Genomic DNA, 15,711 nt, shown 5'->3' on the forward strand with positions numbered 1-15,711 from the left:
GAGGATAAACATAAACACCGAGCAGGGGGCAAGCAGGGCTGCAAACGACCAGCTCCTATTGGCGCAACCCAAGACCCAAGTTTGGGGGACTGCAGGAGGAACATGAACCGAAAGGATGTTGGCAGACCAGGACTTTCTTCACCCGGTCGTCCCGGACAGTAATCAAGGCTCATGTTTGACAGCTTTGAGGAACCGACATCGCTTGTGTCCATGCCAGTCGAGTCTCCAACCAGCCCGTCGTTTTCACCAAGAGGCGGGCTGACGGGTTTCGCGATGACGGGAATGCCCCTTGCAGACAAGCTTCCTGTGGCTCTGCCTCACGATACTGGGTCGCAGAAGCAGTGAAGAGCTCCGTGGGCCGCTTCCCAACGCACAGAAAATAGGGAACTCGAGTCGGGCAGCTTGCCAGATCCAATTGCGACTTGGGAAGAAAACACAGCAGGGGGGGTGTTACTCAATGTGGTATCGGAGACGTCGAATGGGCTCCAGAGACAAGCAGAGCAAAGAACAGCCAGAGACGCAAAGGCTGCAGATAAGCTGTCTGCACCCCGTTGGCAAGCCAATGACGGCGGGACCTGCCAGATCTGACTAAGGTTGCTTGCAGGGCGCACATGTGGTGCTGCAGAGTGCCTCGCACACATTCGCTGAAGATGGGGAGTCAGAATCGATTGAACGGCCTTCCGGGGTTGCTCAGCCAAAGAGATAGCCAGACCACCACCATACACCCAACAAGATACCTGCCATACTCGAGGACAGCCCGTCCCATCCATCCCCACACACCACACGGCAACAGGGACAGGTCGCGTGCTTCCCCCATTGTGCCACCGCACCAACCATCGAAACCCTCCAGGAATGGGGTAGGCAGAGGAGAGCAACGCCATTGGTGTGTGCTTGTGACCGACTGAGCCACAAGAGTCCTCTCCTCGGCGCCCTGCCTGCCCAGCGGCACCCCGACCGAAATGGACGGCGATGGCAAGCACAGCAAGCGGGTGCCAGCGATACCTGGCCCGCCCCAGAGGAAGCAGCGGCAGCCGAGAGGTGGAGGAGTGCATTTTTGCACATTTGCGCAACGCAGGAGGAAGCGGAGAAGCTAGATCCTGCACGGCCAGCCGTCGGGAGAAGACGACAAGACACGAAAATAAAGCAGCAGCACATCAACGCCAGCCTACGGTTCGAGCAAATGGCAAGGAAACGAGATAACTGCCCTAGCTCTGCGATCAGCCCACGTCCCAAAGCGGAAAACCGAAAGGAGCATCAACGAAACGGTCGACGAACGATCCGGCGGTGAACTCAGCGGGTGTGTCCCATTGAGAGCGGACGAGGGGTTACCGTTGTGCTCCCCCTTCAAGAGATAAAAAAAAAAGTGAGGGGTAGCTCCTGAGTTCCAAGCGGGCCTCCCGGCAAGCAGACAGATCAGTTGGAGTAAGTGGGAGAACATCTTAACGGCCTATATCGGGATGGCGAAAAGGGATCCACGACTTCTTGAGATCGGTAAGGATCGCCAGACGAGAAGGAGACCCGCGGGACGGCATGACTGGATTGGTGGGAGCTATACGATAAAATACGGAGGCATGGCCTGAAGTAAAGAGCGACACGACACAACGTGGGAAGGCACGGGAGGAGGGAGCCAGCACGAGATCTCGATCTGGTGTGGTGCTTGAGTGCACTGCACTTGCTTCAAGTTCTGTCCGCTAATAGCAAAGCTATACGATACGTAGGAGGAGGAGGAGGAGGAGGGCGGGGCGGTCTGGAGATATATGAAAGTACGGCAAGACCCAGTCGTCCTGCAGCGCACACGTTCACATGACGGTTGGCAACGAGGCCGGGACTTGGCGGGTGGTGTCGCATGTTCGATTTGGCTACTGGCCGCAGATGTCGCAATCTGGCGACCAGGGTAGCCACGATCTTTTCGCTTGTCTGGTTCTCCGTGGGAGGGAAGGTCCATATTTTAGAAAAGTGGGCACAGATCTCTACACCTCCTCCGGGGTAATACATGTTAGCGTGGGAAGCTGGCAAAGTTAGTGATTAGCGAGATTTCCCTAAAAGATACTAATAGCAACCAACGTACCAAGCTAACATGTAATACCCCGGTAGAGGTGTACCATCAAGTATTCGAGGCTCCTACCAAGTTTGGACTGCAGTGGAGAGACAAGATTACAAAGTCGCCGCCCGCGTAGATGGTAGCTTGGGTGGGCTGTTGTTCCATAATCAGTCAACTGATAATAAAATTGAGGTCGGCATAGCCACTGACTGGATTCATGGGATGTCAGGGCGATCGATCACTGAAGCCCCACTGCACAGGCGAAAACTGCCCTTTGACATGCTGATTAAAGGTAAAACTTGTGGGACCTTAAAACCCTAACCCGCCAGTTGTCAACGGTCTGGAGTGTCTCTCTGTCAGCGCCGATGACTGTTTCGCTGCATTTAATGCGTATCCTCCGGACCTACAATACAGGGTATGGAACTTAGGTTCACCTGGTGCTACGGGCTGTGCATGGCATCTAGGTCATAGGAAAAGCAGACCACCTCAGCCTGAGCACGAAATGCGCAGTTGATCTAAACTGGCATTTGGGATTTTCCAATAAACAGTTTTTGGGCGTTCTGGCTTGAGGAGCCGTACATGGTAAAGCTTGGACCAGCCAGCCCGCCCGTTCACGCTAGCCCAAAGACGTAACGACTATGACACATGAGTGGAATCGATGGAGAAGATGTTCGGACGCATGTGCAAGTAGGGACCACCCAAGCTGCCAGACGCCATCGCATGCAAGCCGGCTCTGCGTTCGAAGCAGAAATATCCCTTGGGTTTGAGGGCGGCGTGAAGAGCCTGCCCGGCATGCTTTTGGGATAGGTATGTAACTAGGGCAGTTGGAAATAGCAAAGAAAATAATAGCTCGGGAGGCAGTTGCCGACTCGCCGTCACGATTGTGACGGCCATTGATAACACACGCAAGTACGAACTCGACTGGCTCCGAGTGCTTGGCACACATGCCGCCTCTCCGTCCAAAACTCCGATGATGGACGTAACGAATATAGGCAAATCTCATACCCGCAATGCAGCAGCAGTGGAAAGACGCGAGACCCTGCACCGGAGCTATCCGCACAGGCCAATCATGTGGCCGTCTATGCCCGCTGGGCCGCCTCTCGAGCATCGAGCCGGGCAAAGAAAGGCGCACGCCGCACGGGTGGCCGCGGTCTATTGATGCAGCATTGGGGACCAAGACTTCGTCGAAACGTGACCCCACCAAGGCAAACTGGAACGAGGAATCATGCGTCCGGTGAAAGGCTGCGTGCGGTGGAAACGCCGTGGTTTCTAGAGGGGGGCGAGAGTCGGTTGGTTTATAATTGGATGTAAGATTCAGACCAACACCACTGACCGAGGGGGGCACCATTCTGGGCAGATTTCGACGTCGCTCCTATATTCGGATTCGCACTGCACGGCGCAGCAACGGCAGGCCGGGTGTGCACGAGACCTGAGCCCACCGGCGATAACTGACACACCAGCAGGCGAGCAAACATGTCGATATGGGTTGATAGCCGCATATTGTACTTACGCGTAGGCCCGGCTGAGATTTTGGGCTCCTAGTACTGGCGGTGTTTTTTTTAGTCCTTGCTTAGGCCGGCTGCTGGCAAGCACGGCAAGACGATGAGGCTGTTTGAATCCACATCACCCCTGTTTGCTTGCCGCAGTGGGATGGATCATTATGGATGCGAGCCGAACCAAGCAGGGGGGCGCAGGATAAGACTGAGGACATGTCAGGGGGCATAGAACATCGGATTGCTAGCGTGGAAATGAAACGAAGAGAAAATGATATTTTGAAAAATATCCGAAAAGCCAAAGGCAAGCAGGAAGTTGGAAATTTGGAACTAAGGATGGCTCTTCTGAAAATTCTGCAAAATGGAAATGGGTGCTGGGCGGCTGGCTGAAGTACTGACCTAAACCCAAGCAACGGGATTTTTGGCGAAGACATGCTAACATGGCCTGACGCTGGAAATCGACGGCATAACGTCTTCTGACGGAGCCCGGGCTTGTCCTGATGCCACCGGCCACACATCGAAGGTCTGGATGACGCCAAGCTTGGCTCCATGCCGCCATTAGCAGCCCGCGCCACTGATGTTTAGTCTGTGGTACGGATACCTTGTCTACATTGTTGCCGGCTGGCAGTTTCTTTGAGCAAACCCAAAATCAAGTAAACGCCCTGCTCAGGGTGGATGCTGAATACGGTCCTCGACGTCTTGGAGAGAAAACGGAAGCAGGAGCAGGCCCCTTTCCCTAACCCCCTGCTTTGTGAGGGCTCGGCCGCCTCCGTCAGCACTCCCGTCAGAGCGTCCCGAGTGAATGCTATCCTGCCAGTGTCGGAGGTGTTGCCTCGACTGTCTCGTCCGGGCAGGCGATGAACCGGTAGTGAAATAACGTCGAGTTAGTGGGTGGCCCCCCTGTGGAGTGAAGTCCATTTCCAGCGGTCCGTGGCGAGCTGCCAGTGTCGGAAGTGGGTTGGTTGGTGGACGGTGAGGGGATCGGTGCCCGGTGGGGCCCTGGATTGATTACGGTCGTTGAGGGGTCTGGTGCAGCATGGAACCTTGGAAATTTTACAGGTGGATACATACCAGCAGACAGCAGAGATAATCCAGGTTGTGCATAACAGTTGACGGCCCACCAACAACGACCTGCCTCGCCGTGGTCGATTTGTCCTTGTGGGACGCAGGATCGGCTGCGCGCCTGCAGAGGCCCTCGAACCTTAGGTTCCTGGACAGAGGGTTTGACAGGCCGTCCGTGGACAGCCAGAGAGCCAAATTACAGGGCCGATGGTCTTGCGGACTCTGCTCTGAGGGCAGACAAACAGCTAGTGCAGTCAGTGCTAACGCCTCGTACCTTGAAGCTGCAATGCAGGCGCACTCGCACAGGCGAGCTCTAGTATCGTCCATGGCCCCATCAGTAAAATCAATAATAATCGTTCAGAACTGATGTGCCGAGCTGTGAGATGAGGGAGCAAGAGACGCCAGGCCTGATCGACGGGGAGGGGCAAGGAAAGTGGTTTAATTTAGCTACCAGCGACTAAAGTCACAAGGGCGGCGGCGGCAGCTGGAGGGCTCGTCTTCTGCAGGCGGGCTCGACGCACGCCAGCGGGCACGATGGGGAGGGACAGGCGAGCTCGAGGCGTGAGAGGCGTTGTGGAGCTTCTGCATCAGGACGACGCCGGTACTTGCAGGTGAAGTACACACCCGGGCTAACGAGACCCCAAGAGGCGCACTGGCCAGTGAGGTGCAACAGGTGTGGGTCGAGAGCGCTAGTGGCTGCAGCAAGCGCATACTGAAATCCGAATCCCTGTCCAAAAACGGTTGAAGCAATTTCGTGTTCTCCCAGCAACTGGACATTGACGAGCAGGCTTCGCGCCTTTGTCTGGGCAAGGGGCCAGCTGCCTGCGGTTGCGCTCAGTGGCCACTGGCCAGCGTTCGGGCTAGGCAGCGAATAGGTGGGCCGTCGGCTGCAGAAGTTTAGCTCCAAGGGTCGGGTTCCCTAGCTCGATTCCGTTTTTGGGACCCTGTCCCCAGTTTGCCAGCCCCCCCGCGGACCAGTCAGGAGCAGACTACTCACGAGGCAGCTTCGGTGGGCAGATCGCACACCAGTCCTACCGTTTTGACAGCTCCCCCCCAGAAGACACGGCAGCGCAAATAAGTACCCCCAGAGGCCATCACGCGGCTCTCTTCCATTTCCCTCCCCTTCTCTTCCTCCACCGCCAACAAAACCACCTCGTTGCCGAGATTTTCTACGTCTTGAAGACCCCTCTCCCGAGCATCTCTTGATCCATCCATCACCCCCCAAGAGCCGGTCTGACTTTTTTTCTCTTGCTCTCTTCCCAGTGATACCCCAATAATACCACTTTCTTCTTTTTTTTCTTTTTCTTTCAAGTGATACCCAGCTTTTTGCATCATTCACAATGGCCGACACCGTGAAGCCCACCGAAGTCCCCCAGGAGACTGTTCCTGCCACCGAGCCCGTCGTCAAGGCCGTGCCTGCCGAGGCCGTGCCTGCCGAGGCCGCGCCTGCCACTACCGAGCCCGCTGCGACAGAAGTTGAGGCCGCCCCGGCCACTGTCGCCGAGCCTGTCGCCGCCACCGAGGCCGCTGCCCCGGCTGAGGAGACCAAGGCGGAGGAGCTCAAGCCCGTTGAGGAGGGCAGTCTCGAGCACAAGGGCCAGGGTGCCAACTTCCCCAAGTACGTGTTTCTCATCCTTTCCTACACGTCGCTGGTGCCAACAGTATCAATAGGAACATCTTCTACTCCAAGAAGCATTTCTGGTTCGGAGCAGAGCCGGTCGATGTTAAGTCTCTCGCCACTTTCAAGGCCGACAAGGCCATCGATGTTGCCCACCACGTTACTGCCTGGGCCGCTGAGACGGGTAAAGGCCTGCTCTTCTTTGGAGAGAAGTCTACCCCCCATGGCGCTATTCAGCTGGTAAGACATTCTCAGTTACTACTATTGCTAATTCGTTGCTAACCATCAAATACAGGCCGAGGCTTCAGAGCCCGCAACCGAGGGAGCCAACAAGTTTCACTTCACCTCCAAGGGTCATAAACACACCTTCAAGGCCTCCAGCGCTACCGAGCGTGATAGCTGGGTTGCTCAGCTGAAGGCCAAGATTGCCGAGGCGAAGGAGTTGGCTGCAACCATTCCCGAGTCGGAGACGTATAAGAAGACACTGGAAAGCCTCAAGCCTGCCAAGAAGGAGGAGAAGGCCCCGTCTGCCGAGCCGGTCGCCGAAGCCCCTGCAGCTACCGAAGAGGTTGTTGCCGAGGCCCCGGCTGTTGAGGCTCCCAAGGAGGAGGCTGTTGAGGCTCCCGCCGCCGAGGCACCCAAGGAAGAGGTAAAGAAGGAGGAGCCCAAGCGCCGCTCCGCTAGTCGCAAGCGCAACTCCATCTTTGGCAGCCTGCCTTTCGGCAAAAAGGAGGAGAAGAAGGCGGCCGAGGCCGTTGCTGCCGAGCCCGCCAAGGAAGCCGAGACTGCTGCCCTTGCTGTTGAGGCCCCCGCCGTCGTGGAGGCCCCCGCCGCTGAGGTCGTTGTTCCCGATGTTGTTGCCGAGACTGCCCCTGCTACCGAGGAGGCTGCTCCTGCTGAGACCAAGGTTGACGAGAAGAAGGAGGAAGTTGCTGAGGCCAAGCCGACCCCGTCTAAGCGCGGCAGCATCTTCTCCAACCTCTCTTTTGGCAAGAAGAAGGTTGCCACTCCCGAGGCCGCCCCCGTTGAGGAGACCCCTGTTACCGCTGAGGCTGTCGCCGAGACGGCGCCCGTGATCCCGGCTGTTGATACCAGCGAGCCTCTCTCGGCTGAAGTTTCTTCGCCTGCCACCGTCCCCACTGAGACTGTCGAGGCCGCCCCTGCGACCAACGGCGAGACCAAGAAGGAGGTGAAGAGCGACAAGCGCAAGAGCTCTCTCCCGTTCACCTTCGGCAAGAAGGAGAAGGTGGTCTCATCCGATGAGGAGACCGAGAAGCCCAAGTCGCCTTCGGCATTCTCTAAGCTCCGTGCCACTATCAAGAGCAAGGCCAAGGCCGAGAAGGTCGAGAAGACCGAGGAGAAGGCTGAGGAGACACCTGCTGCCGCCGAGGCTGAGACCACTGCTGCCGAGCCCGCTACCGAGGAGGCCCCCAAGCCCGCTGAATTGGCCGAGGAGCCAGTTGCCAAGCCGCTCGAGTCGACCCCTGTCGTGGCTGCCACCGCTTAAGCACGATCTACCATTTCCAGCGCCTGCCCTGCATGACGTTGAATTGGACGGGAAAATCCACGAAAATAGAGCGAACTCACGAACGACGATGTCTCTCAACACCCCACCGTTGGGAGGTCTACGCACACACCTCCTTTGCACGCTGGGTTGGTCGGAATCGGATCTGCATTTCAAGATACCCTGCTCAAGACTGGTTCTTCTGATACCCATTTGCAGCCGACGCGGTGTGGGCTGGGCCTCCAGGACCCCCACCGCTGACGCGCGCATCTTTATGCTTTTTTCCTTATACGATACCGCGATTGTTTTCCTTGTTCAGATACCTTGATTCCCCCTTCCGCGTTTTTGTCTGCTGCGTTTTGGTCGTTGCGATCTCTCGGTACATGCTGTATTTTCGGTGTTTTTGATACCCAAAGTATACCCCCCTCCCGGAGGAAAGAAGAAGCCGCCGTTGGGTTTTGGGCTTGCAAGGGTGTGTGGATTGGCTGAATTGGTTGACATGACCGGGTCAACTGACAGCTGGGTGTGTGGAGAAGTGGGAATGGGTGATGCGAGAAGCGAAGAAAAAAATACAGAAATCACAACAAAAAAATCAGTAAGAAATGGAGGAAGGAGGATGGGAGGGATATACCTCGCGAAACCAAACTGGGCTGGGTCTTTTCTGTCTTTCCAATCTATATATGGTCAGACTGGAGGGGCTTAGCAACCCCCCTTTTAATAGCTAATAATACACTCTCGCGCGTTGAGTTCGCCATCTTACTGTCATTTTGTTTCGCGTGGTTCTTTTTATGTTGAGTGAAATTAGATAAGGTTCGTAAATAAAGAAGCTTCATCGGTGTCTAAGCGTGAGTTTAGCTTGACAACTTTGACACTTAGCTCTGCATGTACACGTGTACAGTAAGTAGCTCTTGGCTGGGGAAAGTTGATTTGACTACTTGGGCCTAGGCGACTGAATAACTATCTCTTCGTGCGTCTTGTCGACTCAATGCTGAGTGCTGTATTTTGTAAATGCGTTGTCTTGCTCAGCTCTACGAAGTACCTCTTAGTATCTTATCCACTATTTTATTTGCTCGAAAGACTACGGGGGCATCTTTCTACGTGTCTAGATTTTCAAGCAAGCTGAGGTAAGGTAGTCCCCTCCCTTATATATCATGTACTTGTCATATGCGCACACCTGTTAACTCAGGAGCAACACATCGATGCGGACTAGCTGGTTCGTCCAAAGCCAAGACGTCCCCGATATTCAGCCTGTGGGTTGGCGACAGGAGTACTATGTCTCGTTCGTTGACCTTGATCACTTGCCGGGGTCTTTAGTTCACAAAAGTGTGCTCATGTTTCTCGTTCAAGGTCTCAGATGAAGCCTAATTTATACCGGCATCTCCCCTCTTGTTAGAAAACAAAAATTCCATTTAGCCTCGCGCATTGCCATGCTACAGCCATCCCAGACGCCCGCTCTCCTACGCGCAAAACAGTTTGACTTTGCGAATCCCTTACTGCCAGCTCTAGCCCGCCTATCTAACTACATAGGTGTGTGCCAGATACGATGAAGCCCAGAAAAGCTACCGTCTAGTCTAGTTGGGTCGGGGGAGTGAGGTTGCCAATATTGTGGTGATTGCATGCACCCCGGCCAGCGTCAGCGCTGCGCCGATTAAATACAGCAAGAATTCCGACGGGGCAAGCGGCGTAGTTAAATGATAATACGCAAGGGCAATGCCACTCAGGTGCAGAAGGCCATGCATCCTGATATCGAGTAGCACGCGCCAATAAAAAAAGTGTGGAATATGGTCCGAGCCCGCTAGGGTGACGTGCTGTATCTCTGCACCAGCTCCTCGATCTTGGGTAGCAGCTCCGGAATACGGAAAGGTTTCGAAATAACGTCATCCTTCAAGCCGGCGCCATGTCAGTTAGCAAACAAAAGTCTACAGCTTATTTGAGGAGCGCCTGTTAATAGGTGGAGCAAACTTACGACACCAGCGGCCTTTGCGTCCTCGACCTGCTCAGGCCGCGCATAGGCGGTGACGGCTATGATGGGTATGTGATGTGTGATTATGCCCTCGCCCTCTAGCCGCCGGATCTCGCGCGTGCAGCTCATTCCGTCCATGACAGGCATTTCTAGGTCCATCAAGATTACCGATATGTTTAGATTATTTTCCTTGCCGCCAGGCAGCGGAGCGGTGGTGCTAGCGGAGTACAGCTCCGGGACCGCGCTGCGGGCAACAGCCTTCCCATCCCAGAAGCGGGAACTTCGGATTACTTGTAATGCCTCGCCGCCATGGTTGGCAACCCACGTGTTGTTTCCTGAAAGCTGCAGTTGCCGGTTCAGCACTCTCTGGTTTACTAGGTTATCCTCGACAATCAGGATATCCAGGTTCCTGGCAGAATTGAGGTCTCGGAAAGGAACAGAAGCCACTCGTTCTAGCAGCGGTCCTCCAATAGGGGCGGCAGGAACTTCGGGCTTTGCTGCATGTTGGGTCTGCTGCACTGGCCCGCTGGACACATGCACGACCGGGCTCCGGGTTTCTGAAACCAGGCTCAGGTAGGGATCTTCTGCTTTCCTGCTCTTAATGTAAAAGCCGAACGTGCTGCCCTCGCCTTTCCGGGACAGCACGCCAATCTGCCCGCCCTGTAGCTCGGTAAGGATCCGGCAAATGAACAGCCCCAGCCCGGAGCCGCCGTATTGGACGTGGGTCCTGGGGCTGGCCTGGGAAAAGCGCTGAAAGAGAATCTTTTTCTCGTCATCGTCCAGCCCCGGGCCGGTGTCGGTGACAGCCAGATGCAGGTTGATTTTTTCGCCTTCGGCCCAGTCCGCCTCGTCGGTAATGTCGGCCTGGTCCGGATGACGAGGGGGGATGTACGAGATATCATTTCGGACTGCATCTTTGGATGCCCCGAGACTAATCACAATCGACCGCGTCGGCCGGCCCTGTGTGAACTTGATGGCGTTCGTTATTAGATTTATGAGGACTTGGCGAAGGCGCGAGGGGTCTATCTTGACCCAATCGACGGCCAAGTCCCGGTACGACTGCTCGACTTGAAAGCCGCCAGAGATTTCGTTTGAATTCAGCTCAGGCTCAAACATCTTCAGCACATTCTGCACGACGGTGACGGGCTGCTCATCGACGGGCGTCACGAGCAGCAGTTTTGAGTCGAGCTTCGACAGGGTTAGGATGTCATCGACAATCCGCTTTTGGTGGCTCGCACAGAGAGAGATGGTGTTAGCCGCCTCTATGCAGCTGTCGACCAGCACTCCCAAGGCGCTGGCTTGCGAAGGCGTATCTAACAGCTTGTAACGATTCAGGCCCGACGAGATCTCGTCGGCGCACTGGAGGATAGCACTCAGCGGGTTCCGCATTTCGTGACTTGTGATGTCGATAAAGTTCTCCTGCTGCCGCTTCACTTCGACAGCCTCGTCCCACCTCTGCTTCTGGAGATCCTCAGCCCACTTCTGCTGCGAGATGTCAGTGATGCAGCCAAATATGCTCTTCAGCCCGCCACGGTCGTCCTTTTCCGGATAAGCGCTCATGAGGGCCCAAGTCTCGACCGACCGGCCGTCAACGAGCCCCCGCGTGTGCTTGAACCGAAACTCGTGGGTTACGGCCGTCTTGCCATCGACAAGCTGCCGCCAGACGCGCTCGACCTCGGGCCGATCCTCGTCCCGAATGCTCTCCATCCAGGAATCGAGCGTGCTCGTGCTCCTTGCGTGGCCGGATATTTTCCACCACATCTCGTTGCAGTAATTAATGTGCCCGTTGCTGTCGGCGATGAATAGCCCCACCGGCCCAAACTCGGCCATCCTCGTGAAGCGATACTCGCTCTCAACTGCCTCCTGGGTCCGAATGTATAATTGCATTGACAGCTCCTGCCGGTCTATGGCGGCGAGGCGCGCAGCTCGCTGCCCCCGCTTAATTTCTTCCTCGAACAGCACGACCGACGCCATTGACGTCGCAAGTTGTCGGTCGAGGAGCGTGACAAACAGCCGATAGTTCTCGTCATAGGGCCGCCGAGGGTTCACGCCCAGCACAATGAAGCCAACTATCGTCTCGCCCGCCGTCGTGGGGTGCACTGGAAACACGACAACAGTCCGACACGGATCGCCAAACCCCCTCCACGCCAAGCCCTGTACCAGGTGATCCGGTAGGGTGCCGTTCTCGCGGCTGAGTATGATGGGATTGGCCCCGGTTGGGTCAGTCATCGAGTCTCTCATGTACGGCGCAAACGCCTCGTCGTTGGACTTCAAGTCGATCAGAGCGGCCGCAATGGGATGGCCATCCGGAACTCCCAGGGACCCTTCCAAGACCACCATTGGTGGGCTCGAATAACTCGCCGAATTCATGGAGGAGACCTCGCTCTCGCTGTCCTCTACGACAGAGTAGATTAGGGCAAAAGGAACGTCGAGCGGGTTGTATTCGAGTCCTTTCTGGACTTGACTCCAGAAGCCCTTGACATCGCGCGCCTGCGAAGTCTTGACGCCAACCTCGCGGAGGGTGAGCATCCTGCGCTCGTTGACCTTGCGCCGCGTGTTCTCAAAGGCGGGGTTGTAGAGGCCGACCACTGTTCCGTCGCCGCCGACCAAGGGGATGATGGCCCAGTTGAAGAAGGTCTCTTCTAAGAAGCCGTGACGAGTGAGAAAGAGGGTGTCGTCGTGCTTCATCGTCGCATCTCCGTTGGTATATGCCGCGTCAAGCACGGGCTGAATCCCGTCCCAAATCTCGGACCAGGCGTCGCAATATCTCGAACCCATCAGCTGCGGATGCTTCATTCCGGCCACTCCTATGTAGGCCTCGTTGTATATGGCGACATATTCTGGACCCCAGTACATGGCTGCGGGATGAGGGCTGCCCATGATCATATTGGACATGATGCGGAGATCTGTAGACCAGTTCTCGACAGGGCCCAGCGAGGTTGACGCCCAGTCTACGGATCGTGCAAACTGGTGGTGGGCGCCTAGGTTGGGGTCATCGAATGGTATCCGAGTCCAATCAAACGTCGTGTGTAGCTGCGCTGGAAGAACGAGCGGAGCCAAAGCGCTGCTGGGAGAAGCAAGCCTGCCTGCCACGGCTTCAGGCCTGCTTCTGGGCTCCGAATGGGCCCGTTCATGGGTCGTCTCGACCGCCCCAAAGTAGTCGCTCTGTTCTCTCGGCGCGGTAGGTCCCCGGCCTACCGTCGGGCTCCTTGCTCTTTGGCCAGTCACCAAAGACGATGCCGCCGCCAGGCTTGGCGATGTCGGAGTGCTCGACACGGAGCCGGTATTCCCACACACAAATCGGAAGCGCTTCCTGAGTGTCGAACACGACCAAGTGATTCCCCCATACGATATAGACGGCAGGCCTGCATCTGCGGGCGCCTTCTCTCTCACGAGGCTGACCACCCACGCCTTAAAGCGGACATAGTCATCATCAGCTCCCGACTCTGCCATGTCCACCTGCAGCAGCTCCAAGATGCCCTGCGTTGCTCTCAGGGAGGCGTTGGCAAACACTATATGGAGTGGGCCGGGGTTAAAGTTTATAGGGTCGCTAAGGTCGACAAGAAAGGTCGGCCTTTCGTCTTGTTCTAGAAACTCGATGGCGCCTATGCCCTGTAGGAGCTGGACGGTGGATGGCTGAGGCCAGCCGTCCGGACTACGGGATAGAGCAGAGAACTCTGCCGAGGACCAACTGCCTGGGGTGCCGGCCGACCTTCCGGGACTGGCGGCGCTGATCTGGCCCTTGGGCAGGCGGAGCGTGGTGACCCCCCCATCCTGCGACTCCTGGGCGGGGCTCATGACTGACGACGAAACCTCGGAACCGGCGAAGCCGTGGCGGCGGGCCGACGTGCGCTTGTACGAGCTAGAGAAGAAGAGCGGCGAGGATAGATCCGGTCGTGTGGGTGCGAGTCCGGCCGGGGTCTGGGGCGGAGGTGGGAGGGAGAGGCTGCCGGGTGGCACGAGACGAGTTTTTTTGGTGGGGGACTCGAGTGGAGGGGCGGGGTGCTGATCCGGCTCGGACGATCTCTTTCCCAGCGAGCCTGGCGATGATCGTATTCCTGTTGTTGTCTCGGATGTCGACGTTTTCGAGGCTGGTCGGGGCCCAGTAGTTCGAGGGGTTTGGCCAGGTCTAGAGGGTGGTGGTTGTGGTGGCGACGACGACAGCGATGGATGGTGGGCTGCTGTTGGAAGAGACGTCAGACCATGCCGACTGCCGTCAGGCGTCGAGGCGCCCGGGAGCAGCCCGCTTTTGCTGGCGAGGTCGGCGGGGGGAAGGCCGGTGGCTCCGTGGCGGGTGGGGTTGGTGGGCGGACAAGAATCTCCGAGAGGCGGCACGGGGGACGGGTGGCGAGGAAGGGGCGCAGCAGTGCGGCGAGACGAGATATGGGGCTCGGCCCTGTCCTCCAGCGTCATCAAATCGGGAGCTAGGTCGAATGGCCTCGACGGTGCGGTAAGGCGCTGCCAGGCCGCCTTTCAGCAGTCGGCAACGGGATTGGGCGCCGGGACAGCCTTCTACCGACGATCGTAGCCAGCGATAACCGGCAAACGACCAGATAGGGGCGGCGGTTATCGGAGATGGAACCCGGCTGCGAAGCCATTAACCAGAGCCACGAAGCCAGACCTGTCTGTCAGTTGCTTCGAGGTGCTGCGGAGGCTCGGCGAGCCGGCCTGGTCTCGGAAGGCGTGTGCGATGGACAAGGCAATGTGGACGAGGACGAAGGGGGTCGGTGCGATGAGTCGTCTTCCGAGCCCTTGGGGCTTGCGTTTCTTCTTTCTTCTCGGCACGGATGCCTTACTTGCGGATCGTGTCTGGCGTAACCGATCGATACCAAAGGCCAGTCTCTACGCCTGCCTGGTCTGGTAACCCACACGCACGCTTCTTGACCACTGATCAAGGTCAAGACTAAGACTATGGCTGGGCTCTAGCATCAGTCTCTCTCCGTCGGTTCTGGTCTGCCCCCTCTTGCTGCTCGCTCTTGGCCGTGGACGAAACCGAAGGTGCAGGCAATGGGCATTCATGGGCTCGGAAACTCGACAGCTCCCGGATACCTTATAGAAATGCACGATAAAGACGGAGCCCGATGACAGTGAATAGGAAGGCAGGTAGGGCTTGTAGCCCGCGCGGCCATGTGAAACTGAGCTAAATGCTAAGGTAGCCGTCTTCCGTAATAATTACCTTACCCAAAGGCAGCCACCTAAGTGATAGCCAGAAGGCGAGTGGACGCGGTCGCAGGAAGCGGTTGGTGGGGAACTCTAGCACGCAGTAGGTAAGGTACCTTGGGGACCCTAAGGTATCACGGATTCCCTGCAGCCCGCATGCACCTTAGTGGTAGCTCTGAGGTGCCTTAGGTAGGTAAGGTAGGTAAGGTCAGGCCAGGCTCAGGTAGTAGCTTCCGTTTTCTGGACCAGACGCGGTGGACACTTCAGAAGCTCTTTCCCCCCAAGCTTGAGGTCGTAGTGTCGTAGTTCCCACTGAAGTCGGTGAGGTCGGGGCCGGCAACAGCAACAGACACAGCCCACTTGATTGAGGGCCGTGGCAGAGACTCGCCCTGAAGCAGGAGCGTCCGACAGGGGTTACGAGGTCCATTAAGGTCTAGAGCCTCTTGCAATTTGGTGTGTTGTCAACGGCGGCACCCGCCCATCCTTGCCGCCGCCAGTCGACGGGCCTCTCTTTAGGTTCCGTCCTATATTCCGTATCCAGATCTCCACATTGATTGGTCCAAGACGCCATATAACCCTTCAGGTTGGTACTCTTATTGTGAAGAATCTCCAATCCGCTTCTATTAGCACAGGACTCGGTCAATTCGTCCCTTTGTTACACACTCCCAAGTTAGAGAACGTTTGGGTTTTTGGCGTCCGTAGCTTCTGCATATCGGCAGATGTTCGACGTGAACAGTCGAGATAGCCAAGGTCTGCTTCACACTTAACTCGTTGGGTCAAACCTTGTTCAACCGGCTTGCTACTTGGAAACTCCTCACCCTCCGACATGCCATTCACACAGCATAAAGACAAATTTTGTAGCCGTCGTGG

General features: G+C 56.7%; 5 protein-coding genes across 5 annotated transcripts; 1 reads left to right on the forward strand and 4 right to left on the reverse strand.

Moving 5' to 3' along the window:
• Positions 1 to 151: 151 nt before the first annotated feature.
• On the reverse strand, positions 152 to 1,335 carry B0T26DRAFT_82787 (uncharacterized protein). Its single transcript, XM_060447438.1, has 2 exons — positions 1,276 to 1,335; positions 152 to 1,205 (listed from the first exon to the last, which is right to left on the reverse strand). The coding sequence occupies exon 2, from the start codon at positions 1,050 to 1,052 to the stop codon at positions 318 to 320; it is 735 nt and encodes a 244-aa protein (XP_060303707.1). The 5' UTR covers positions 1,053 to 1,205; positions 1,276 to 1,335; the 3' UTR covers positions 152 to 317.
• A 925-nt stretch (positions 1,336 to 2,260) lies between these two features.
• On the reverse strand, positions 2,261 to 3,932 carry B0T26DRAFT_689761 (uncharacterized protein). Its single transcript, XM_060441055.1, has 2 exons — positions 3,375 to 3,932; positions 2,261 to 3,310 (listed from the first exon to the last, which is right to left on the reverse strand). The coding sequence occupies exons 1-2, from the start codon at positions 3,538 to 3,540 to the stop codon at positions 2,658 to 2,660; spliced, it is 819 nt and encodes a 272-aa protein (XP_060303708.1). The 5' UTR covers positions 3,541 to 3,932; the 3' UTR covers positions 2,261 to 2,657.
• A 1,924-nt stretch (positions 3,933 to 5,856) lies between these two features.
• Positions 5,857 to 7,969, forward strand: B0T26DRAFT_82901 (guanine nucleotide exchange factor). The gene is made up of 3 exons (XM_060447447.1): positions 5,857 to 6,214; positions 6,268 to 6,454; positions 6,510 to 7,969. The coding sequence occupies exons 1-3, from the start codon at positions 5,937 to 5,939 to the stop codon at positions 7,719 to 7,721; spliced, it is 1,677 nt and encodes a 558-aa protein (XP_060303709.1). The 5' UTR covers positions 5,857 to 5,936; the 3' UTR covers positions 7,722 to 7,969.
• An 871-nt stretch (positions 7,970 to 8,840) lies between these two features.
• On the reverse strand, positions 8,841 to 9,490 carry B0T26DRAFT_689767 (uncharacterized protein). Its single transcript, XM_060441056.1, has one exon. It carries the CDS (start codon positions 9,455 to 9,457, stop codon positions 9,290 to 9,292), a length of 168 nt encoding a protein of 55 aa, XP_060303710.1. The 5' UTR covers positions 9,458 to 9,490; the 3' UTR covers positions 8,841 to 9,289.
• Positions 9,491 to 9,618: 128 nt separating this feature from the next.
• B0T26DRAFT_630827 (uncharacterized protein) lies at positions 9,619 to 13,479 on the reverse strand (the record flags this gene model as incomplete). The annotated part of the gene is made up of 1 exon (XM_060436282.1): positions 9,619 to 13,479. The coding sequence occupies one exon, from the start codon at positions 13,477 to 13,479 to the stop codon at positions 9,619 to 9,621; it is 3,861 nt and encodes a 1,286-aa protein (XP_060303711.1).
• Positions 13,480 to 15,711: the final 2,232 nt, after the last annotated feature.

Source organism: Lasiosphaeria miniovina (assembly GCF_030549165.1).
Source record: "Lasiosphaeria miniovina strain SMH2392-1A chromosome Unknown B0T26scaffold_1, whole genome shotgun sequence".
NCBI lineage: Eukaryota > Fungi > Ascomycota > Sordariomycetes > Sordariales > Lasiosphaeriaceae > Lasiosphaeria > Lasiosphaeria miniovina.

Coding starts and splice junctions, on each gene's coding strand:
- B0T26DRAFT_82901 (XM_060447447.1), top strand. CDS start 5,937: ATGGCCGACACCGTGAAGCCCACCGAAGTCCCCCAGGAGACTGTTCCT. Junction 6,215..6,267: donor CAGGGTGCCAACTTCCCCAA/GTACGTGTTTCT, acceptor CAGTATCAATAG/GAACATCTTCTACTCCAAGA. Junction 6,455..6,509: donor CCCATGGCGCTATTCAGCTG/GTAAGACATTCT, acceptor CATCAAATACAG/GCCGAGGCTTCAGAGCCCGC.
- B0T26DRAFT_689767 (XM_060441056.1), bottom strand. CDS start 9,457: ATGCATGGCCTTCTGCACCTGAGTGGCATTGCCCTTGCGTATTATCAT.
- B0T26DRAFT_689761 (XM_060441055.1), bottom strand. CDS start 3,540: ATGCGGCTATCAACCCATATCGACATGTTTGCTCGCCTGCTGGTGTGT. Junction 3,311..3,374: donor CCAGAATGGTGCCCCCCTCG/GTCAGTGGTGTT, acceptor GCCCCCCTCTAG/AAACCACGGCGTTTCCACCG.
- B0T26DRAFT_82787 (XM_060447438.1), bottom strand. CDS start 1,052: ATGCACTCCTCCACCTCTCGGCTGCCGCTGCTTCCTCTGGGGCGGGCC.